General features: G+C 43.2%; 1 protein-coding gene and 1 long non-coding RNA gene across 3 annotated transcripts in view; one reads left to right on the top strand and one right to left on the bottom strand.

Annotated features, from left to right (window-relative positions):
• ADAMTS17 (ADAM metallopeptidase with thrombospondin type 1 motif 17) overlaps positions 1–24,293 on the bottom strand; it is a 324,757-nt gene that overhangs the window by 142,182 nt on the left and 158,282 nt on the right. Inside the window, exons 9-10 of the mRNA XM_072796801.1 lie at positions 17,612–17,752; positions 15,651–15,801 (exon numbers count right to left, since the gene is read on the bottom strand). Coding sequence (XP_072652902.1) covers positions 15,651–15,801; positions 17,612–17,752 — 292 coding nt within the window. The remainder of the gene's footprint in view (positions 1–15,650; positions 15,802–17,611; positions 17,753–24,293) is intronic.
• Positions 1,179–23,725, top strand: LOC140616268 (uncharacterized). Of its 2 annotated transcripts, XR_012016820.1 has the most exons (4): positions 1,179–1,325; positions 16,809–17,020; positions 22,289–22,378; positions 23,221–23,725. It is a non-coding gene; the product is annotated as an uncharacterized lncRNA (long non-coding RNA). The 2 variants fall into 2 exon arrangements; XR_012016823.1 differs by lacking the exon at positions 22,289–22,378.

Raw genomic sequence — 24,293 nt, 5'->3', positions numbered from 1 at the left:
ACAGGTGAATAAAATTCCAAAAATCACATACATGCAAAAGTGACTTTTTGTCCACTTCTAGGTATTTATCTTGTAGACTAATGGTTCTCAATTAGGGGTGATTTTGCCCTCCTACAAGATATTTGACAATGTGTGAAGACATTTTTTGGTTGTCACAACTAGGGGATGCCCCAGACTTAGAGTGGGCAGAGGCTAATGATGTTGCTAAATATCCTATAGTGCATAAGATAGTCCTGCAGCAAAGAATTATTTGCCCTCAGATATCAATAGTACTGAGGTCAGGAAACTTTGCTATAGATCAACTCAACAATAATGATAAAAAGAAAAATAGTAAGTTACAGTGGATATAAGAGCTTCTAACTCTAGGAAACAAACTGAGGGTTGCTGGAGGGGAAGTGGGAGTGGGTAGGGGGTAACTGGGTGATAAGCATTAAGGAGGGCATGTGGTGTGAAGAACACTGAGTGGTTATGTGCAACTGATGAATCACTAAATTCCATCTGTGAAACTAATAATATGCTATATGCTAATTAAATTGAATTTGAAGTTAAAAAAAAAAAAAGTTATGGTAGAGAATCCTCCGAGACACCTTAGCTGGGTGACCAAGGTTAATATCACCAGGACCGCAGTCCCCATTTATCCACAGGGGATATGTTCTAAGACTCCCAGTGGATGTCTGAAACCATGGACAGTACTGAACCCTATATATACTGTTATTTCCCATACGTACATATTTATGGCAGAGTTTGATTTATGAATTAGGCACACTAGGCCACCTGGGTGACTCAGTGGTTCAGCATCTGCCTTTGGCTCAGGTCATGATCCTGGGGTCCTGGGATCGAGTCCTGCATTTGCTCCCTGTGGGGAGCCTGCTTCTCCCTCTGCCTATGTCTCTGCTTCTCTCTCTGTGTCTCTCATGAGTAAATAAAATCATAAAAGGAAATAAGTTAGGCACACTAAGAGATGAAGACCAATTACAAAACAGAACAAGTATAACAATACAGCGTAATAAAAGTTTTGTGAGTGTGGTCTCTCTCAAAGTATCTTATTGTATTCACTCTTTTTTTTTTTTTGTATTCACCCTTCTTGTGATGACGTAAGATAATAAAATGCCTATATCACCTGATGAAGTATATCATCACTTGATGATGTAGGCATTGTGACATAGGGATGGGCTACACCTGACCTGACCACATGCCACAGTTGACCGTGAGTAACTGAAACCACAGAAAGCAAAACTGCGGATAGGAGGCACCACTGTAACAGGATGTAATGTGGTCTCCTTCTCGATCATTAACAACCTCAATCTGATCATGAGAAATCTCAGGTAAAGCCAGATCACAAAATAACTTAGTGGTACTGTTCAAGGGATAAGGTCATGAAAGACAAGGAGCAGATGGGAGGAGACCAAGGAGATGGGACTAACTAAATGCAAAGCAGGATCCCAGAACAGAAAAGGGATATTGGCAGGAAAACCAGTGACCTCAGCATGTACTTTAATGAATAGTATTGTACCAGGATTCATATCCTGATTTGATCATGGTTCTAGGATTCTGTAAGATGCTGACACAGAGGGAAGCTGGGGAGTAGGGGGAAGGTATATACTTTCTGTACTGTTTATGTACAAAAAAATTTTTTTTTAAAGATTTTATTTATTTATTCATGAGACACACACAGAGAGAGGCAGGGACATAGGCAGAGGGAGGAGAAACAGGCTCCATGCAGACAGCCCCATGCGGGACTCAATCCTGGGACTCCAGGATCATGCCCTGAGCCAAAGGCAGAAGCTCAGCTGCTGAGCCCACCCAGGAGTCGCTATAACCCTTCTTTAAATCGAAAGCTACCTCGAAAGGAAAAGTTAAAAAATAACACCACCATCTGTATTTAAATAAAAAAAGAGGATGGGGGCAACTCTTATTTACACAGGTATTGAACAACTCTAAAATATAGTTAAGAGAAAAAAAAAAGCGAGATCTACAACAGCGTGGCAGGGTGCTCATATTCATATGAAAAAGTATGCAAATAGTGATATTTTGCATTTCACACCTTGTGCATACACTGCTTACTCAGAAAACAAACTGATTCTGAAAAGTCACACCAAGAGCCAAGCATCTGTGGTAGAGATGGTCTTTGCTATCATTACTTAGCACCTGCAATGCATATTTACAAAGTATCTGTCAGATAAATGTAAAAATGGCATTTTGGCTTTTCTGGAATGAATTCTTTTTTCATCCTCAAAACCACTGCCTCATTCAAGTCCTCTTCCTCTGGACAAATGCAATCATTTCCTGCAGGCTGTCTTGACTGCAGTCTTCCTCATGCTCAATATATCTGCAGAATCTCTTTGGAAACACAGATACCAACTTAACCCATCCATTGTTCTCTTCAGGACTCACTTAAAACCCCTATGACATAGGACCTCCCCTCTCCCTGCTGCCTCCACGCACCCATGTACTAAGTGCACCTGACTATCCATATCCCATGGATCCTCTGCACCCCTACCCAGGCTGTGGCTTCTCCCAGGTGAGCTTGCCCTGCCCGGTCTCCAGGACCCCCTCCCTGCAGGCTGGGCTGCACCACACGGGAGAAGTAAAGTGAACAATGAGCATGACCTGCTGCCTGTCATCAGAGAGCTCAGTCTAGGGAAGGAACCAGAACTGAAAAAAATCAACAGAGTCACGAAATCATCCTCCATATTCTACAAGGCCAAATCCAGGACTTTGTAAAAGCTTTCCTTCTTTTCTCCATTCTCACCAGGAAGAACCCATTAGGGTTCTAAGAGCACTCCACACCAACTGGTCCTGCCAAGTGACAGTGCCATGTGTCTTACCTGCTACCCCTTTGGCTCCCCTCCATCCTGAATTCCTAGGGGGCATGGGCGGTCTTTCATCACCTCCTCCTCTCATTAGTTGGCACATGCCTGGAAGCAAATGGTACCCACCAAAAAGGCCTTGCTGAATATGCAAATGAATGGATGAACGAATACATTCACGAGTGAGGCCATGCACTGCTTTGATAGCATGAGGGAAAAGCTGATCTACTCTAAGCATTTACTAAGCTCAGGCATCAGGCTAAGTACTTTATCAGAATTATCTCATTACCACTCATGTCAATCTTAGGAGACAGAAATAATCACTCATCACACTTTGCAGTGACCTACCCAAGCTGCAGAGCTGGGACCTTTCCTGACCCTAGAAAAGACACTCTTATCCACTGGTTATAATACAGTTCTTGATGGGTCCCAATTTCCTCTTCTACTTCCTCCCCCTACAATCTCACATCCTCTGCATCAACCAGGCACGAGTGTTCATCACTGTTTCATATTTGCAGTGGAATGGAATGGTTTGGGCCCTCTGCCTGCAATGTTCTGTTTGCAAGCACTGCTGGGCAACATAATCTTGGCTCAACTGAAATGTACAGCCACTTAAGCCGCATCAGGGGTGGGGTTGGGGGTGTACTGGCTCCCCCAACTCCTGGCCAACATTGGAAACTAGGATGCTCAGCTTGAGACCAACTCCTGGATAAGAGGAATAAAGGAGAATCATGTTTGTAATGTACAGGTAATATTTTATCCCATCCTGGATTTTAACTTTTTGTTAAATGGTGAAAGTATCAAGTTTTACAGGAAAAAAAAACTTTAATAGAGTCAGATGGGAAAGTAAAAAAACCCAAAACCAGAAAAAAAAAAAAAAAAAAAAAAACACACACACACCAAACCAAACCAGCAGCAGTGGAAAGCTACTGGTCTGGGGCAAAGAACAAGGAAAATGAAACAGCTGTCTTGTTTTAGCATCTGTTGCCTCACTGGCTACATTCAAGGTTTGGCAAAAGTCGTATCAACTACATTTTGTAGCAGAGTGTCTCCAGCAGCTGCGTGACAAATAAGCCAATGCCAAGCTTCCTTCCTGGCATACTGTGAAAACACAGGCAAGGTCTGAGTTCCTCCTAAGACAGCACTGTTCATGCATTCAAAGCTTTACCATTTTTCTTCAACTGGTGGTGTCTGGTGACCGTTTTAAGTGCTGGGAAGGTTGTTTTGATTCTCTCCCTTACTGGGCACCCATGAAGTATTTGGAGAACAGCTCTGTCTCAAAGCGTACTGAAGGCGATGGTTATGTAAAAACCCTCAGAAATGTGTTGCTGATAACACAAGCCAAAAGGGAGATAAAATAAGAGCTGGATGAAAAGGTTACTAATCTAAATTTTCCACAAGTACTACTGCAGTTTGAAGCCTTCCCCCCGGCTGGCATGCCAGCCCCACTTCTGGAAGGCTCCCTGAGTCCTGAGTCCTTCCATGTCCTATAGGTTGCAGAGATGGTTACCTGGCTGGGGCCACTTTGGGTGGGGGGGAATGGGGGAGGCTGCTGGGTGAAGGCAGGGCCAGGGTCCTCGGGCATCTGCTGGCAAGGGGAAGGGATCAGGGATAAGAAATGGCAGATAACACACAACTTGCAAAGTCTGGAGAGCTCTCTGAGGAGGCAGTCTACTGTAAACTTCCAAACACTTCTGGAAAATTGAGGCCATCTGCTGCCAAAGCCCAACAGTTTTGAGAGAGGCTGCAGATGCTGGGCAGGAGACTGAGACTAAGGCAAGCAGGAGAGCTTTCAACCTGGCACCCAACCCAACATCCTACCGCGTGGCCCTGTCTGTCTGAGAGGGGCAGGGAGAGGCTGTGGCTTGGGCCAGCCATCCACTCTGGCCAGGTACGCAGCATTAAAGGGGCAGGTTTCATTTAGATAGGCAGTTCCCAAGCCCCACTGAGTGCGAGATCCCCCAAGAAAGCTGTCTTCTAGAGACTCAAAGGCCAAAGATCTGAAGGAGGGCATTAAAACTTCTGATATCCTTGGGAGGAGCTTCTAATGACCCACTCAGTTGAGAAGTGACCAACATCAGAGAGAAAGAACCTATAGTTCCAGGTGGAATTCTGATGCCCTGAGCTTCCTGGACCCCACAGGGATCTCTAGCCATCAAGATGCCTGTGAGAATCTCTGTGGGATTTGGGAAAGTTTGCAAAGAGCCTTTGCATCCCGGGGACTGGGGCTGTGCCAAGACAGAGCTACTGGACACTTCACATTAATTCCTGGTGCTCCCAGGGTAGCAGAAGGAATGTCAAGAACAGCATAAGGAAGGATGTGGAGAAGGACCAGCCAACAAGACTGTCAGCTAAACAGTGTCCTCTCTGCCACTGGCTCCAGGATGGAAAAAAAATGGTACCAGCTAACCTTTACTGAGTGCATGTTACATGCTAAGTACTCTAACTCATGTGTTACTCAGTCCTCAGAATAACCCTATGTAATATGTAAGTAGAGCCATTTTTCCCATTTTGCAGATTGGAAAACTGAGGCAGAAGAGGCTGTGTAGTTCACTCATGAGGCAGAGGCAAGACATGACCCTGGGTGTCTGACTTGGGAGACTACCTTCTTAAACACTATGTGATATGAACAGCACCTCCACACTGTACTGAAAAGCTGAGAGAACTAAATAGGAAGAGCAAACAACAGGTAGAAAGAAGGCATAAGACCCTTAAATGCCTATTATCATTCCAGACACTCTCGCCTTCCTGAAACAGCTGGCCTACAGCTTTTGTGCTTGATACTCAAAAAAAAAAAAAAAAAAAAAAAAGGCAAGCAAGCAAGCAAGCAAGCACGATAGGCCCATCTCCGTCCATTGCAAATGCCATGATGTATAGGCACACTCTTGCTCTGGTCAATTATAAGGCTGGTGTTCATCACTTCCTACACTAACTTCCTTTCCAGGTGGGGTGGTCATGACTTTCAGGGCAACCATGGTGGAATGTGTTGCCAAGAAGGCTGTAGGGTTAAGGGATAAGTGGTCATTACATAGCAACTTTCAACTCAGAATCTCCAGGAGCCAGGGTGATGAGCAGGGACGGATATATATCTTTCATGCTGGAAAAGGGTGGGGGCTTTAGGAGGTTGTGGTCATTGTCAGAACATTGTCCTAACTCCCCACTTCCCGCTCTGGTCTCCAGGAGCAATGTCACATTCTTCCTTTCAGTTGGTGATACCTACACCTTGGGCTTTCTTACCCCTTGCTTCACTCAGCAGGATAGCTGAGCCCCAATAGCTTTAAAGTCTTATTAAATAGTGACTATGCTTTCCAGTGACTTTCCTGAGACAGGAGGAACTTGTAATCATAAAGAAGATGGATTGAGCTAATTGCGTAAAGTTCATTTCCCCTTTGTAATAAATATTTACCATCCAGTGTTTATAACTTTTATGTTTGGACTTTCTTAAATGCTTTATTGAATTAAAAACATCACATTACCATTGGCTAAAAGAGGAGACAGCTATATTTGCCAATAATTGCTGCAAGAAATGCCAACTATTGATGCCAATTTTTTTTGGTAGTTCATATTTCCATAGACAGCTTTGAGCCTTACAATACCAGCATTTTGCAGACAGACATGAAAGATGTAATGGTGATGGTGTGGGGATCTCCAGAGCCCTAGACATGAAAATGGACTGTATTTTAATTTTTCTTGGTTCTCTTGTATGCAAATCTTTAAGAAGGCAAGAAATCTGGTTAGTATTTGAGGCTAGGCTGCTCCCAAAGCAACTGTTTTTCCAAAGTCATTTACCCTATGCCTTTGAATGAGGAAATGGCTTATAATTTTGATTGATCTTAAAATGCCTATGAATTGTGTCAAAGAACATACACAAAGTCCCAGTCAGAAGGAGGTTCTGTATTTAAAATCTGTCTAAAGCCTGTAAACACCTTTGCAGAATAATATTTGTCAATGCATAATTCTAAAATTCATAATATTGCTAAGGAAACAATTAAATTTAAGTATCATCCAAAATACAAAAATAAATACCAACTTGTAACACAGTGACCCATGTGTTTTTTGGTCAACATATTACCTGAGAACATCTGGCTCTGGGTCTAATAACCACTGTAATTTCAAGATTATTTATCTATTTGAGAGAGAGAGAGAGACAGACAGACAAGAGAACAAGTAGGGGGAATAGCAAAGGGAGAGGGACAGACGGACTCTTGACTGGGCAGGGAGCCCAATCTGGGGATCGACCTCATGACCCTGAGATCATGACCTGAGCGGAAATCAGGAGTCAAATGCTTAATCGATGGAGCCACTCAGGCACCCCTAACCACTGTAATTTTAAAGTAGTAGTGAGTCCAAATGATAATTTGAGATAGCAGCTACAACTGTCACGCAGTATGAACTATCTGGGCGTCTTAATCCCGACAGTCATGGGTGCTGCTAAGACGGTTGTGGCTTACTGCCAACATCCATGGGTGAAGGAAATACAGTTGACCCTTGAACAACACAGATGTATGACTGCTGACCCCCGACACCATTGAAAATCCACATGTAACTCTTGGCTCCCCAAAAACCTGATTGCCAATCACCTACTGCTGATTGGAGGCATTCCCAATAACATAAGCAGTTGATTAGCACATATTTTGTATGTTACCTGTATTATATACTGTATTCTTACAAAAAATTTAGTTTAGGTAAAAGAAAATGTTAAGAAAATCATAAGAGAAAACACACTCAAAGGCGCCTGGGTGGCTCAGTTGGTTAAGCATCTGCCTTCGGCTCAGATCATGATCTCAGGGTTCTTAGATCGAGCCCTGCGTCAGGTTCCCTGCTCAGTGGGGAGCCTGCTTCTCCTTCTCCCGCTGCCTTTCCTCTCCGGTTCATTCTCTCTCTCTCTCAAATAAAATAGAATCTTAAAAAAAAAGAGAGAAAATACATTCATAGTACTGTACTGTATTTATATATATAAAAAAATCCATGTAGAAGTAGATTCATACAACTCAAACTGTGTTGTTCAAGGGTCAACTGTACTCATGTCAGTTACAGATTGGAGAAAAATAAACTTTCATTATCCTTGTTCACAAAACCTCTGAAATCTATCTCTGCAGATCCTGGTTCAGAACCCCTGCTTCTGTACAATAATAAAGATGTGTCTATGAAAAATACAATCCTCTGAGACGATAGGCCTCTACATTCTGCCAGGGATAAGCTTTTGTTCCTCATAAAAGGCAGAAGCAAAATGAAAATTCTTCTCACCGGTAGTCATGGTGGTTAGTATTTTTCTCAAAATATAATCTCCCCAGTTTCTTTTCTTCTTATTTTTATGGGTCTGTATTTCAGAAAAAGAATAAGAAAATGTTCAACTCCTCAACACTGGTGTATTTTGTGGTTTTCTTCCTTTGGCGGTGTCCAACCTCTGTTACGTTTTATTGTTTTTTTGTGTGTGATAGGTTTAAAGTTCTAGAAATTTCTAAAACATACACACACACACCCCACTTGCCTCACTGATGTTTAGGTACTTTTCCAACCTATCCCCCTACTGCTCTGCAAAGGCATGCCAGCTGAGGGGCTTGCCAGTGAAGTTCTCACCATCAACAAGCTTTGGGGGAGCCTGAACCTGAAAACATGGACAGTGTTCCCAACTGTCATATGTGAGTGTGGTTTGTAAAAGAAGAGGTTCCTCCAGATTTTTGGAGTTGTAATGGCTTTGTGATATTCATTCCCCTAAAATTCCTGGCTAGGAGTGTTTTTCTTTTCACTGTATCTAGAAAGTAGTAACTTTTTTGCCTATTAAAGGGGGCCTCATGTGATTTGGAGAATTTTACTGAGAATTCTGCATCACAGTCCCCTCTGAAATAACTGGAGATCCTTAACAGGTCATGATGTCATGGGAGTGATTTTATAAAGAACTGGACAGCTGGAGAAATGGGATGCACACAAGGGCCACATGGAGACTCCCCATGCAGAAGCCCTAATGTCAACTGCACCATTTTCTTAGCAGAATGGAGTATAAATGACTAACATGAAACGTGCACTTACAACCCACCTTTACATAACCTAGTTCTAATATGCTTAAGGGGTCACAGTAATATATGTTCACATTTTGTTTCATTTGTTGGCTTATTAGCTATAACTTTGTTGTATTAGTTATTGGTTGATTTATAGTTTCTTTCTGTGCAATTATTCTATCTAGTATATAGTGCAAAAAACCTTACAATAGAATCTGACCCTTCCTCCTGTTCTGGCCTCTATGTGAATATCATGTGTTTTACTTTTATGAATGTCATAAACTCTACATTACTGTACTGGTTTCCCATGGCAAAGCTACTAGTGTTTCCTACTGCTTCTCTTACAAACATTGCTGTAAATTTAGTGGCTCGTGAGAACGCCAATTTCTCATCATACAGTTCTGGAGATTGAAAATCCAAAATCAGTCTCAATGGGCTTAAATCAAGGTTTTCACAGGGCTGGTTCCTTCTGGAGGCTCCGAGGGGAGAGTCTATTTCCCTGAATTTTCCAGCTCCTAGAGGCTGCCTTGCTCTCCTTAGCTGATGGCCACCTCCTTGCATGATTCCCACCTCTTCCTTCTGCTGTCATGTCTCCTACTACCTACTCTGATCTCCTGCCCTCCTCTCAGTAAGGACTCTTCTGATTATATCAGGCCCATCCAGATAATCCAGGAAATATCCCCATCTCAAGATCCTTAATGGAATAAAATCTGAGAAGTCCCTTTAAGCCATCTAAGGTAAAGCTCACAGGTTCTGGGGATTAGGACATGGGCATCGACCATGACTGTATTCTTATTTTTTTCTTTAAGACAGTTGTTTAATCAATCAATGATCTTTTAAAGATATTTGAGTATATTTAAGTATATCATATATTCACCCATGTAGTCACAACTTCCAGGGCCCTTCATTTCTTTGTGTAAATTGATATTGCCATCTACTATAATTATCTTTCTGCATGAAAGATTTCTGTTAATATTTCTTACAGTATGGGTTGGCCAGCGATGAATATTTTTAGCTTTTGAAAAACAGAAAATCTCCATTTCACCTTAATTTTTCAAAGAGATTTTTGCTGGGGGTTGATTTCTAAGGTCACAGGCTTTTTTTCCCTCAGTACTTTAAAGATGCTGCTCTACCATCTTTAGGCTTGCATTGTTTCAAATGAGAGATATCTGAAAGGATCAAACTCTTTTCCATCTTTTTTACCTTTGTTTATGTGTTCATAACTTCTACTCTGGCCATTTTAAGATTTTCTCTTTATCATTATTTTTAAGCAAATGGATCATGATAAGCATTGGTCTAGATTTCTTGTTTATGTTTCTTGTGCTTGAGGGTCATACCTTCTTGGATGTGTGGGTGTATCATTTTCATCAAGCTTGGAATTTTTTTTAGCCAGTATTTCTTCAAATATTTCTGTCCTTGCTCTCTCTCATTTCCTTCTGGGGTATCATCTGCATATACATCTTAGGCCACCTGAAGACCCATAGCTCACTGATACTGTCTTCTTTTTCTTATCTGTCCTTTTTCTCATGTTTCATTTTGGATAATTTTAATCACTTTGTGTTCAAGTTCACTGATCACTTCTGCAATCTCTCATTTCCTAGCAATAGGGTCTTTTTCACTTCAGATAGTATAGTTTTCACTTCTAGAGGTTTCCTTGGCATCTGTTTTATGTCTTCCATATCTCTACTTAACATGTTCACTCTTTCTGCTACCTTCTTGAACCTGGACAATGGTTACAATTACTGTTTTAAAGCCCTTGTCTGTTAATTCTATCTTTTGTGTCTTTCTCGGTTAGTTTTGATTGATTGATTTTTCTCCTCATTATGGATGTACTTTTCGGCTCCTTTGAAGGCCTGGTAATTTTTTATTTGATGCTAGACATTGTGAGTTTTATTTTATTAAGTGTTGGATGGTTTTCTATCTCTACAAATATTTTTGAGCTTTCTTCTAGGACCTGGTTAAGTCACAGGGCAAGAGTTTGATCCTTTCAGATTTTGCTTTTAAACTTTATTAGGTGGCACTAGACCAACATCCAGGATAAGGCTAATTTTGCCACACTACTGATGCAACACTCTTCTGTGCACTTCACATGAGTTCCAGAGATTGTTTCCTCTAATATTTTCAGATGGTCTTGGGTAGTCTTCTCACATGTACGTTACTGAGTACTAAGCTAAAGATTCATGGAGCTCTTGTGCACATTTCTGAGGTTCTTTAAAAAGCTTTTTATTCTGTGGTACCTCTCTCTGTGAACTCTAACTTCCTTGGCTTCTCTGTGCTTCCAGTTCCACTTCCTCAACTCAAGAAGACTTGTTTCTTCTCTGTTCTCCCTCTCTGTGCCACAGCCTGAAGACTGTCTAGGAAGTAAGCCAGGATAATCAGAGGGCTCACCTTATGTCCTTGACATCTCTCAAGGATCACAATTCTTTCTTGTTGGATGCCCAATGTCATGAAAAATCACTATTTTATATAGTTCATTTGATTTCTTAGTTGCTTAGTTGCAGGTGCGAAGGTAAATCTGGTCCCTGTTACTTCATCTTGGCCAAAGGCAGAAGTCAGAATAAGAAATTAAAGGCAAAATTGGGACTGTGGTCATTTCATTATATGAGATCCAACTCAATCCTCAAGGGAATTAAAGAATAGTAATGGTTATAAAGATCAGTTTGGCATTGGATTAAAAGACCTTTATGATTGGTTCTGGATGTCTCTGGCTGCCAGAAAAGTATAGGTTTTACATAATGCTTAATTTTTTCATGATCCTGAGTTCAATACAGAGAAATGCTGATCCTACAGATGTACACAGACAGATTAGTTCTGTTTTCCACTGGATGGGAGTCAGTGTTTTCCAGAAAAGTAATAATAGCACAAATATCAGCTCAAATACCTCAGTGCTGATGCTGTGACAGACTCAGTTCTCAGCACCTTATGTGTAGTGACTCACCAGGAGCCTTGGATTTCAATGATGGCACTAATGCACAGCATAGAGACACATAGAGATGGTCACCAGAACCAGCCTACAGTCACTCACCACCAGATCTACTGTGCTGCTTTGAACAATTTCTTCCCTTGGGAAGAAGGCACAGGAAGGAATAGATCCCTGCAAAAAATTTGATGGAGTCTTATATGTATGTTGGCTGGAACTCATGACCCCGAGATCATGACCCGAGCCAAAATCAAGAGTCACACACTTAACCAGCTAAGCCACCCAGGCACCCCTTACCAAATTAAAATTTTATTTTATTTAAAATTTTTTTTGTTATATATATATTTTTAATTGGAGTTTGATTTTCGGGGAATACAAATTAAAATTTGAAATAGCATGGTCAGGGTAGGCCTCCTTAAGAAGGTTACCTCTGAAAAAACAAAGCCCCCCAGACTCAAAAAAAGATGAGGCACCTAGTCACAGGGACAAGTGAAGGAAGAGTGTCCAGGGAGAGGATGCAGGCAGCATGAAGCAGAGTGTGTTGTATTCCTGCCAATAGCATGCCTTGCCAGTTCAAGAAAGAGCAGGAAGGCAATTTAACTGGAACAGAGTGAGTGAAGGGGATGCCGAATGAAGTGAGGACAAGTAAGAGGAGAAGCGGCTCATACCCACACCAGAAAGTCAGTGTTACAGGGAATAAGAAAGAAACAACACTCTTGCTCTTCTGCTATACTGAACACCAGCTGAAACATAGACCCATAAATGTATAACATGAGTAAACAGATGATAAAACAAGGCTTAGAATCCCTTAGTTGGGGGGCGTCTGTGGGCTTAGTTGATGAAGTGTCTGACTCTTGATTTTGGCTCAGGTCATGATCTCAGGGTCGTGGGATCAAGCCCTGGGTTGGGCTCCGTGCTCAGCTCTGCTTAAGACTCTCTCTCCCTCTCCCCCTGTTTGCTGTCTCTCTCTCTCTCTCTCTCTCAAATAAATTAATCAAAACAAAAAGAATCCCAGAGCGGTGTGCTGCATAGTTTGGCTTTGAGTCCTATGGTGTGTTCCAGGCCTAGGGCAGCACTCGCAAAAGATCTTGTCCCCAGCTGGCCTCTGCCTCTCCCTTCCAGCAGTGCCTCTTGTGGGTTAGCAGGACATTTTTCTCCTGAGTGAAGTTACCATCATCTGACTGTGAGATTTACAATGAAGGAAGCACCCTCGCCACGCAAGCCGAAAATTTCTGCCAGTTCCCTGAGGCTGCAGGTCATCTAGTCAGATGTGCTGACAGGTGCTTCTTCACTCTGGCTAGGTACTGGGGAGAAAAACGTCCATTTCATTTTATTTAGTACTGAAGTACTCTCAAAGAAAAGGCAAGGGGGAAGATATATTTTGTGGTTCCGGTGAGCTATGGCAATTCATTCTCAGCTTTCCTGTAACTCACAAAATGAGAAGATCTCACTTTATATACTTGTATCTTAAGCTTCTAGGGCAAAAGAAAAAATCACATAGCTAAGCTGATCAGTGCTTGTTGACATTTCACCATGTTCTTTGAACAAAATGATGCTAGCAAAGGAAAATGAAATACCAGGTCACCTTCCTCCCTTTTGGGGTTTGTCTTTAAATGACTATACATGGCATTTCTTTTCTCCCTCGGTTATACACACACCTGGGTTTAGTCTGCAGCCCACCCCTCTTCCTGACTGGGTGACCTTGGCATATTACCTAAACTCTCTCAGCTTTTGTCTTCTCATCTGTTAAATGTGGTTCAAAGCCTCTGCCTCGACAATTATAGCCAGGGTTTCTGTGCCAGTACATGGAAAGTTGACCCTTCCTAAGCACTCCCTCTGCCTGGGAAATCATGAGCTCCCAGTATAGATATCTCCTTCCTCTTATCCCTCCTCCTTGCCCAACTGGTATACAATTGCCTGGGTCCTAAGAGGCAAATATGACTGCAGTTCTCAGGAGGGAGGCAATCTCTGCCCAGCTTCCCCTCCACACACACACACCCCTGCCCTCTGTCCATCTTGCCCCTGGTTGGGCTAGTGCAGCCTGGCCTGCAACATCCCACCAACCCTGAGGAGACCCCCACAGTGAGCTGAGTGGCTGCTCTGTGCCCTGTGACTCAGCTGAGCACCTCCCTTTTCTCCACCCTGGCTGCCCAGGGCATCTCTACTCTTCCTGAATGCTCAGGGTCCTCTCCTGGGGTTCCATCCACATGGATTTTGTGCTGTCACCACATCATCAGAGGAGCCTCTGAAAGCTGCCCTTTCTGATGACTCTGGGCCATCAGGTACTTTTAAGGACTGAAGCTGGGACAGGCAAACAAGGTGCTTCCTGGCTAGCACGTGGTATATGAAGAAGAGTGTTAATGGTCAAGGCCAATGGTGAGCACCAGACGCCAGTGGCAGACTGCCAGAGATGATTTCATCCTGGAGCTCACTGCATTTCCCCATAGAGATGTCCTTGTACCTTCCAGGTTCGAGGCATTGGGGTGTAAGGTGGGAGATGGCTCTCCATTACCAAGGTCTGGAAAGGACCCTTCCTGGCACCTCCGCAGGGGGATGGAAGAGGATTCAGGACAAGGCTGTGAACAACTGCCCTTTGGAGAAACAGCTGGCAGGAGGTGCTAGACTGGTTTTGAGGTGCAACCCTCTTCTGCACCCCAAACAAGGGCAAGCAATGCTCTACCTGAGGACTCGCCCTGATTTCCTGAACCAACTCCCACAGAGCCAGGAAGCCCTTGAGGGGCAGCATCCTGCCTTATGGGCTCCAGGCTGACTTGTTCTGCTGCCTGTGACCCTGGGGTCTCATTCTGGAGGCATAGTCCCTGGTGTGTCTGTCTTGGAGTTGGTCTTGCCCTGGGTTCTTGCTCTGGGAACCTGTCCAGCCCTCCAGGCTCCCTCCCTGGGACTCGATGCCATCCTGAGCTCCAACACCAGGACAGCCCTTCCACTGGGTGTCTCCTGAGTCCTACATGTCCCCACCCCACCTAGTTCTCCTGCTTCTGTCCTTCTGGCTCTGCTCCCCTACCTGAGCCAACTGCCAGCTAGAACACAGGCTGCTCTGGCCTTCCCCTGGGCCATGGCATGGAGATGGCACTGCCCCAGGTCCTGGCACATCCATCTTGGCACCTCCATCCCCAGGGGTGGCCAGGCCACAGCTTGCTGTCTACAGCATAGTGAGAAAGTGTGTGCTCTGTGGGTAAACAGACCTGAGACAAATCCTTGCTCTACTTTCTACTAACCAAGCCATTTTGGATGACTGCATAACCTCTGATGCTTGGTGTTACCATCTGTACACTGGGGAGAGCAATCCAGAGAGCCTGTGGTAAGGGCTAATCTGACTCACACATTAGGTAACAAAGGACAAAACACATGAGCATTGCTCACTGAATGGTAACATCTTAACAGGGTTATTGATGCTACTATCAAATAGCCAATTTATTATTTATTAGATGTTCTTGACCTGACACTTTCCAACACTTCACGGCTTTTTGCTGCTTTCCATAGCTACCCAGGGTTTAATATCGGGTGACATCACATCACTTCCAAGGAGGATGGGTGAATTTTCTTTTCCCTAGTGTCCTAAATTTTTCATGTTACGCCATTAGGCTATGAAAGAAGAAAGAAAGAAAAAAGAAATGCCTTTGGATTAAAACAAAACATTAGGTTCTTCTTGTTGGTAGGGACTCTGAAGTGTGCCCCTATAAAGCTGCCTGTGTGTGAGGAAGTGTGTATGTTTATGTGTGAGGCTCTCTATGCGTGCACCTGTGCAACTGCCTGTGAGGGTGTATGTATATGTAGGCCAACGTAAGTGAAAATGTGCATGCACGTATGTGTGTGTATGTTTGTATGTGGCATATGGATAGCTGTATCCTCCAACAGAAGCCAGATGCTCCTTCCTGTGTCAGTCCTCCGGTGGCTGCTTACCTCCATGTTTCTGCAGAAGGTGGCGTTGGTGCCAAACAGGATCTGGCACTGCTCGTTGGCACTGTAGTGCATGCCCGGTAGCTTGTGAGGGAGACGTACCACGTGCTGGCTCCGGGGGTCTGTGACCAGCAAACAGGTGCTGACTTTCGACCTGAAACGGCCAAGAGGCAAGTTGACTTGCAAGTGTACGTACTGCTCAGGTGTTTGTTCTGTCAGTCAAGAGAAGGCAAGAAGGATGCATCTCCAAATTACCTATGGAAGATGACTCAGGCATTGGATATGTAGATTGTGCTTTTTTTCCTCTCTCTCTTTTTGCTCTTTTTCTACCTGACTGAATGCAGATCTTTACTGCAAAGGCACTGGGAGTTTAGCAACTAGGAAAGGGCCTGAGAATAACACCCATGAGGCTAATGTACTTTTCTCAAGGTTGAGCTTTCTTGGATGAAAATGCTTTTGAAATAGATTCCTATGGTATTTTCTTAGAATATGCCTTTGAGCAAAATTACTAAGAGTGAAGAAAAAAATAGAAGTTAGGATTGTTTTTGTTTTATCTCAAATAAAAACAAAGTGTTTATTTCCAACTCTGCAGATTCACTTGGAGGGCCTGTGGCAGGCTGTGGTCACTGACTGGTATATGTGTTCCATCCCTGAAAGCTGGCTGGTGGCACAATCTGCAAAAGACATCAGGATTGCAACCAGGGTAGAAATGTCCACAGATGTTGTGAACAGCTCTGAGAAACTAAACTGGGGGAGCTGTGAGGCTATGGCTCCATTATGAGGTTATATACTTGAATGCTTTGACTTCTCAATTCCCCAAACAAGGTAGATGGTAGTGGAAAGGAAACCCAGCCTCTTGCCAAAATTCTTGAAGAAAAGAATTACATACAAGTACACTCAGGCTGACGCTGGCCCAGCTCTCCCAGACTCAGACCCACACAACACTTTAACAAAGGCATGGGATCAGCAACATGTAAATGAGCAAATGAAAATACCCTCCTTTGTTTCATTGACCCTTCTAGGAAAAATGAAAAATGTCAAGTGGCTTACAACATTTCATTAAGGTTCTGTGATAATAAGTACTCAGGAGGAAATAGATTATATTAAAACTAACAAGCCCATTTTTAAGACTTGTGTACCACCTTATTTCCCCACCCACAGGAGATGTAATGAAAGAAGACCCAGGATGAGGACAGCAGGCAGAGTGACGCCTTTGGCTGCTCCATCCCGAATTCACTAGGTGCTTTAATGTGTTACTGAGCTTGCAAAGCTCTGTAGGCAGGGAAGACTCACTTGAGTCCCTTTCATCTCCATGGAGTGGACAGATGAATCCGACTAAGTAATGAGGTGATCTGGATCTGCGCATCAAATCTGTAAGTTTATCCCTGAGGTCTTGACACTAAGGGACCCTCCCAGTACATGAGCTAAGACTTTGTTTGACAAAGGCCCAAAATCAGATAGCCAGTTCTTCTGTAAAAACTGCAAGTGGAATGGTACAGATACATTCTGCAAAGAAATGAGTGAGATAGAGCCTATCCCCACATGTGAGGGAGGTGAGGAAGCCCTGCTCCCCAGAAAATGTGCTCTCCATCAAGGGAAATAGCCTCAGCACTAAGGAAATGTCTTTTTCTGTAGCACCCAAGGGATGCTGCTAAGGGAGTATCCATTCAGGGTCAAAATACCTGGGAGAAATGAAGTAGGGTTCTTTTCAAGTCACAGTCACTGTGTTGACATTCAGTCAATCAACAAAGCATTTATGAATAGCAGCTGGGTGCCCAGCATCATACGAGACACACACTTGGGAGGAAATTGAGCCAGATATGGGAGGTTCTGTACCTCTTTAGGCCAGCTCAGAGTTCTAAGAGATTCATTTCTCCTTCCCACACTTGCTAAGACTCTAATTGTTGTGCTTTCTGGAAGTACCTTCTATTGTAGTGATTGTACAGAATGATTCAAGGACTTACTTGAGGAAGTTTTCAAGGTCATCACGACTGCAGGAGGACCAAGAGAGGTCACTGGGATTCCGGCCCTTTACCCACTCTCCTGACATGATGTGGGATCTGCCGGCACAGGATGAGTGGTCATCGTCATGGTTCATCCCCAAGCTGCCCGAGGGAAAGTAAGAGGAGAGAGGGACACTTATGCTACAGGCTTTCATCTCCAGTTCCAGGTTCCAGCATACAATGCTAACTTAAGTCAAATCTGAAAGACCAAGAGTAACACAGGCTGATGCCCTGTACTTGGCTACTCTCAACAGAGCAGACCAAAAGCCATGAGCTTATAGAGAAACAGAGCGATGGTTTCCTTACTTCATGCATGAAGACTGATAGAGCAAATGGAATACCACAGCATTTGTTAAATAAATGAATAAATGAACCTATAATATCACAGTTAATATAGAATTATATAGCTGCTGCAGGAGGGAAGCTCCCCAGAACCCACAACTGCACACCTGTGTTCAGAACACTGGGGGGCTCTGCTTCTGGCGCAGCTGTTCCTAGCCCATGACCCCTCACTGCCCCGGCTGCCCCACAGTGATAGAACTCCCTCCTCATGCTCCCTGGGAACAAGGAGAGTGCAGGCAGATGGCACCCGAACATGGATTAATATAGAATTAACTGTGATATTATAGGTTCAGATATTATAGGTCTTAAACGGCAAGTTTCTGATAATTACACTTGTTTTTCGATACTAAAATATGTCCATGTTAATGATTGAAATGTTTTGCTGCCCTATGGGCAAGGGTCTTTTATGTCCTACTCCATCTAAGAAAGAAAAAAGAAAAAGAAACCGGAATTCTGACTCATTTCATTATAGTTGTGGCTTGTGTGAGGCATGTGATGTGCACATCCAGTCGGTAGACACGCGTTCTCAAAGAAAAAGCTTTCACCTTTGCCGTGAAATTGATGAAAAAATTAACATTTTCATGGCTTAAGCTAAAATAAAATATTTAAGGCACTGAAGTATAATTTCTTTGTTTCCTCACTTGTACCAATTTTTTTGGTCAGTTGGTCAACTGACTACTATCCTGTCAGAAGAAAGCACACCTATGTGTTGATGGCCACATTTTCCCATGGCCTGGACCCCTCTACTAGACTTTACCCTGAATAATGCCCTCCCTCTGCATTTCCCAAAGGCTCTTCCAACTCCCCAGATTCCGTCAGGGTGGCTTTCTATCCCAGCTTCTCTAACAGTGACCAGCACAGAGTGGGTACTCTGAGTGTTTATTGAATGAATTCTCTATTTAATACTGGCGAAAGCATCACAACATCGGAGAATCCAGATCCATTACAGGGGTGATAAGTCTACTACAGTGATGACGGCTTGTTCTGGTTAGATTCAGTCTTGCCTTCCTGCCAAGAAATCCATCCAATTCAAGTGAAACGAAGAGATTGTCAGATAAGTCTGACCAAGAGGAATAATTTAGATCTATTTCTAATGGTACTTTGCTGAATGAATCCTATTTTTCAGTGCCACTACTCAATTTTTTAGGTTTTCTTTTTTTTTTTTTGCCTTATTATCTATCCATACCTACAGCTATCTATAGCCATCCATTTGCCTGTCCAACTATTATCTCTTTGTTTTCTGTTAACTTTTAAAGGCACTAGCTGGTTTTTCAAATTCATTTAGCAGAGGATGTTAAAAGTCATCTGAAATTTTATTTTGGATTTGATTTGATATCTTTAAATAAAACCAGTGATGGAGTTTTCTTTTTCTTTCTTTTTTTTTTTTTTTGTATTTTTTTATTGGAGTTCGATTTGCCAACATATAACACCCGGTGCTCATCTCATCAAGTGCCCCCCTCAGTGCCTGTCACCCAGTCTAGATCTTCTGAAAATGCTGATAGATTTCAGTGACCTCTGCTAAATGTGTAACGGTTACAGAAATAAGATGTCTCATGAAGAACGTGACTTCATCCCATCTTCAATGACAAGGCGTAAGCATAGCACGCGGACCAGATGAAACTGCTTTGTTGTCAACCCTGGAGAACCCAATCCAAGAGAGAACCCACCCATGAGTCTGTTGTTCTTCTAGCTTTGCACTTTCATAAGCCAGTTCTCATCATCCTGGGCTGGGATCTCTTGAGAGAGAGAGAGTGGCCACCAGATGGGTTTTTTCAAACAACAAGGATGTTGTTTGGGAAACCACAATTGGAGGAGCTCCAAGCCCTGGCAGAGTGGCCTCACCACATATGGAGGAATGTTTCGTTTGTGACTGCTTCTAAGTTTTCTCCGGTGGTCAAGTTGGTTGTAAAATGAAAGAGACTCCTTTGCTCGCACTGCCAGACTCTGCTGGCCAGAGGGCCTGGTCTCTCAGGAGACAAAACTGTGTTTTAAACAGTGCTCAGAAAAGCTGACTATGCCGTCCACAACTGTATGCCTGCACGGTATGTTATGTTAGTGTTTCACTATGCTGGCCCCAGAAAAGGACTTCCCCAAGGAATGTTCCAGTCAGCAAGATCAGCCAAGAGTGGGATTCTTGGATTTCTGCAGCCTGTGTCTAACACAGATCATGCTTGATCTGGTTTAAAATGCTCAAATGCTAACTAAGTACCTCATAAATTTACAGTTTGATGAACTAGCATTGGGCTGGGAGTCTTGATATTTGAGGTTTATATAAACTACTGTTTAGGCTATTTTTAGATTAATTTCGGGATTACTGGACTGAGAAATGTATGTTGTTTTAGGTTTATGTTCCGGGGCATCTATTACTCCTGGCAACATTATATTTAAAAAAAAAAAAGAGTAGCATTAAGCATACACAGTAACTCTAACTTTAAATAACAGTGGGGTTAAGGACATAGACAGGCTTCACATCACATGTGACCCAGATTTATCAGACACAATAACCACTTAATGGCTTGAGTTTATTTTATCTTAAAACAAATAACACACTGCTTCTGTATTTGCTTTAGGAAAGCCAATATATACCATGCAGGAAATTCTAAGAGAATCCCTACAATGTTCAACCCCTCCTAGCTTCACCCCAAATTCTGAAAACCATGGAGAGGGCTGGGTGTTTTAGACTTGATATATATACCATTTTGAAAGCTTTGGTTTTACCTGGCTTTGAGCCTACCTGTCTGTTTCTCAGAAGCTTTGGGGTTTTGACTTCGGGTATGTAATCAGATCCTACCTCTCCTCAAAGTAGTTTTGCCTGGAAACCTAGGGAAATGGCTCCTGTGATGTAGCCTCTCCACTGAAGGGGTCCTCAGCCAGGCCAGGCCCTAACCTAATAGCCCTATGAGCACACTGACAGTCCCTTTTCAGCTCACTGATGCTACAGTAACAGGGAGGGCTCATGGCAGTTTCTAGGAAATGATAGGCAGATTTGTATTGTTACTATTACTCTACATGATAATAACCAAAACACCAGCTTTATAGTAGGAGGAAAATTCTCAACTGTCAGTGTTTCTTTGCCAAGAACCATACCATGCCTTCAATCTCCAGCTACTCAGAAATGTCACCTACAAGTGCTGAAAGTCACTAGGGGTAACGGTTTGCACTGGCTTATGCAGGTTAAATTGTCATAATCATCCATAACTCCATTATGGGGAACAAAACAGAAGGCAACAATAACATCAAAATCCTCTCACCCCAGAGAAGTCTTTGTTTTTATTTTTGCTCAAGGAAATGAGCCTACCAGCCTTCAGGGATTCAGTAGCAATGCAACCACCAGAGTAGATCTGGGGTCTCTACAGATTCAGTGTTACCTCCTACACATGCAGGATCATCATGGTATAAATAATCCTAAAATATCACATAATTCTGAATCACCAGTGGTGAATAATGATCCATACAGCACTGGTACTACACTTTGCTGTAGTAGATTACATCATAGTAGGTGAAAGTGGATAAGACATCTATAGTATAAACCGTCTCTCTTCACTAGCAAGAGTACTAAAGTAACAAAAACACTCACATTCTTGAATTTCTACAATAATAGATTTTGATGTCAGATAGAAGAGTCAGCTCTGTCCTCTCCTCACTCTTGCCTGGGATTGTGTATGTGTGCACGTGCGTGCGTATGTGTTTATTCATACCAAAGATTCATATCATATAGGCTTTTAACTTTTCATTTAACAATTCAATTAACTGCTAAAAAATTTATTTAACAAAAATTCAATTAAGAGAGGTAAAGAGAGACAAAGAAAAGAAAAGAGAGAAGGAACATAGCCTGGGTAATGGTACCCCTCATTCCAGGACCTGAGCATGTATGCTTGTGTGTGTAAGAGCATGCATGCCCTAAGAGAGTGTGACAGAGCTGTGTATCTGCCCTCCTCCCAGGAGTCTCAGGGCCTCCCTGTGACCACAGCATCATACAGAGGGTGATTCTGCTGTTTCACAAAAAATGGTGCCCATTTTTCATACAACATGGGCATGAGGTATGGAGTCTTGACAGGTAAAGTTTAAATTTCATCTGATGCTTGAAGAAAAGGTTGCCGGTTCCCATAGTGGTAGAAAGATTGGATGTGATGGACTTGGTGTCCAGTGCCTGAAGTGGCACTTTTGAAAAGTGATTTTTAGAGGTAATGTTGATATTTTCACCTTTTATTCTTGTTAAAGAATCTCACTGTACAAAGTGCTGTGGCATTACTGTGCTATCATTTGGCCTGAGTATTTTCACTTGTATTTTTACAGCTTCCAGATGAGGCAAACACTTCCTCCATCCTTGATGAGTCCCTTTGGGGGCTGTAAAACGAATGTGATTTGTTGGAAGCCATACACCAGGTTAGACTCCTCACGGCTGGCCAGTCTCTTTTTCCTGAGACCACCTTTCCAGGCCAGGTGGACCAGAGCAGGCACCCGTGCTACTCAATGATGAGGCTTCACCCCTTCCAGCACCTTCCCCCACAGACTCCCCTCTGCTTAGACATGTACACAAACTGCAGCTGGCTTTAATCTCCATATGGCTTCCAATTTTTTTTTATTGTTTTAATGAAAATATGTAAACAAAGAGATGATAAAATTCAAAGAAATACATGTACCCCTGTGTTTATAACAGCATTATTTACAACAGCCAAGATATGGAAGCAGCCCAAGTGTCTGTTGACAGTGAATGGATAAAGAAGATGTGGCAAATAAATGGAATGTTATTCAGCCACAAAAAGAATGAAATCTTGCTATCTGCAGAAACATGGTGGGAGCTAGAGAGTATAATGCTAAGTGAAATAAGTCATTCAGAGAAAGACAAATACCATATGATTTCACTCATATGTGGAATTTAAGAAACAAAACAAACAAAAAGAGAAAAGAGAGACAAACCAAGAAACAGACTCTTAACTACAGAGAACAAACTGAGGGTTGCTGGAGAGGAGGTGGGTAAGGATGGGTGAAATAGGTGATGGGCATTAAGGAGCACATTTCTAAAGGAATGGAAGTAGGGTGGGAAAACACACACACGTGCCTGAGGGAAGGCAGTAGCTCCCCAACAGCAAGCCCAGGTGCCCTCAGAGAGCTGCAAAGTTAGTGAGGGAAGTGGGGAGATGCCATGCCAAGGGAAGGTGGGCTCGCGGTGAATGGAAAAGTTGCTACCCTATTAAATGCCTTTATGTCCCATTTTTCTTTTGCAGTGAGCTCGCTGAAGAGAATGGGTCTGTTCTGCAAGATGTGGCACAGGGACTACAAGTGTGGGACCCCTCAACAGCAGCTTTGCGGGAGCCTCAGAAGCCCAACTGCTCTCGGCAGGCAGTCATCCCATGACTGCAGACTCCCCCAGGATGTCTGTGAAGGATGATTGCTGATGACCACTGGTCAATGCCATATGTTGCCCTTTGTAGGAAGAGGATGAAGATGGGGGCTCATGGCACAGCATCTTGTTTCTTTTCATCTCCTAGTAGCAGATCTAGGTTTGAACACACAGGTCATGCTCTTGCATGTCTCCCTGCACATCCAGCAGTGGAGGTTGGTAAAGGCTCGAGGCACACAGGCCTGTAGGGCTGAAACTGTTGTCATCTTTGTGAAAACCTGTTTCCTGGCTCTGATAACTCCTACTGGCTCACCAGCCCAGGTGCCTCTGGTCCTGCCCACCCCTGACAAACATGGTCCTGACATCCTAAAATGGGCCACCCTTCCCTGCTCCAGCAGCTCTTAGAACAGGGCAGGGCACACAGAAGGGCTCAATAAATGGCCATTAAATAAATGTGCACATGAACATCTAGGTCCATATGGCAGCCAAGTAGCACACAGAGCAGGGCTACATGTGGTGTCCTTCCTCTGCCTCATTAACATAAGGCAATTCCATGAAAGGATGGTCCCCAACATGATCACATGAGTGGCACCTCCTTGGGAGGTTCATAGCCTTCTCTACACAGTGTCCTTGCTGCTTAAAGCAGTCTCTGAGTGCATTCAGAACTGATGCAAGCAAACATGCATGTCACTACTTCCACAGACTTAACAATCAAATGGTGCTTGAAAATTTTACCTCCCTAAAAAATATCTGCAAAATTATGTTGACTTCTGACCTGAGAAGACATTCTATAAAAGAGGAGGGAAAAGTGTGAAGGAGATTCCAGGTACATATTCCAAAGAAGTTTAGAATGGTAGGTACATTGATGGAATAAGGATCTAGCTTCCCAAGGGGACTGCTCTAGAGGTGACAGCACTGATTCAGCTGGAAAGGCTGTAGAGTGTTAAGAAAAAACTC

The sequence above is a fragment of the Canis lupus genome, chromosome 2 (genome assembly GCF_048164855.1).
Source record: "Canis lupus baileyi chromosome 2, mCanLup2.hap1, whole genome shotgun sequence".
NCBI classification, from domain to species: domain Eukaryota; kingdom Metazoa; phylum Chordata; class Mammalia; order Carnivora; family Canidae; genus Canis; species Canis lupus.
Note: the sequence above shows the minus strand (reverse complement) of the source record. Positions and strands in the feature narration are given on the sequence as shown.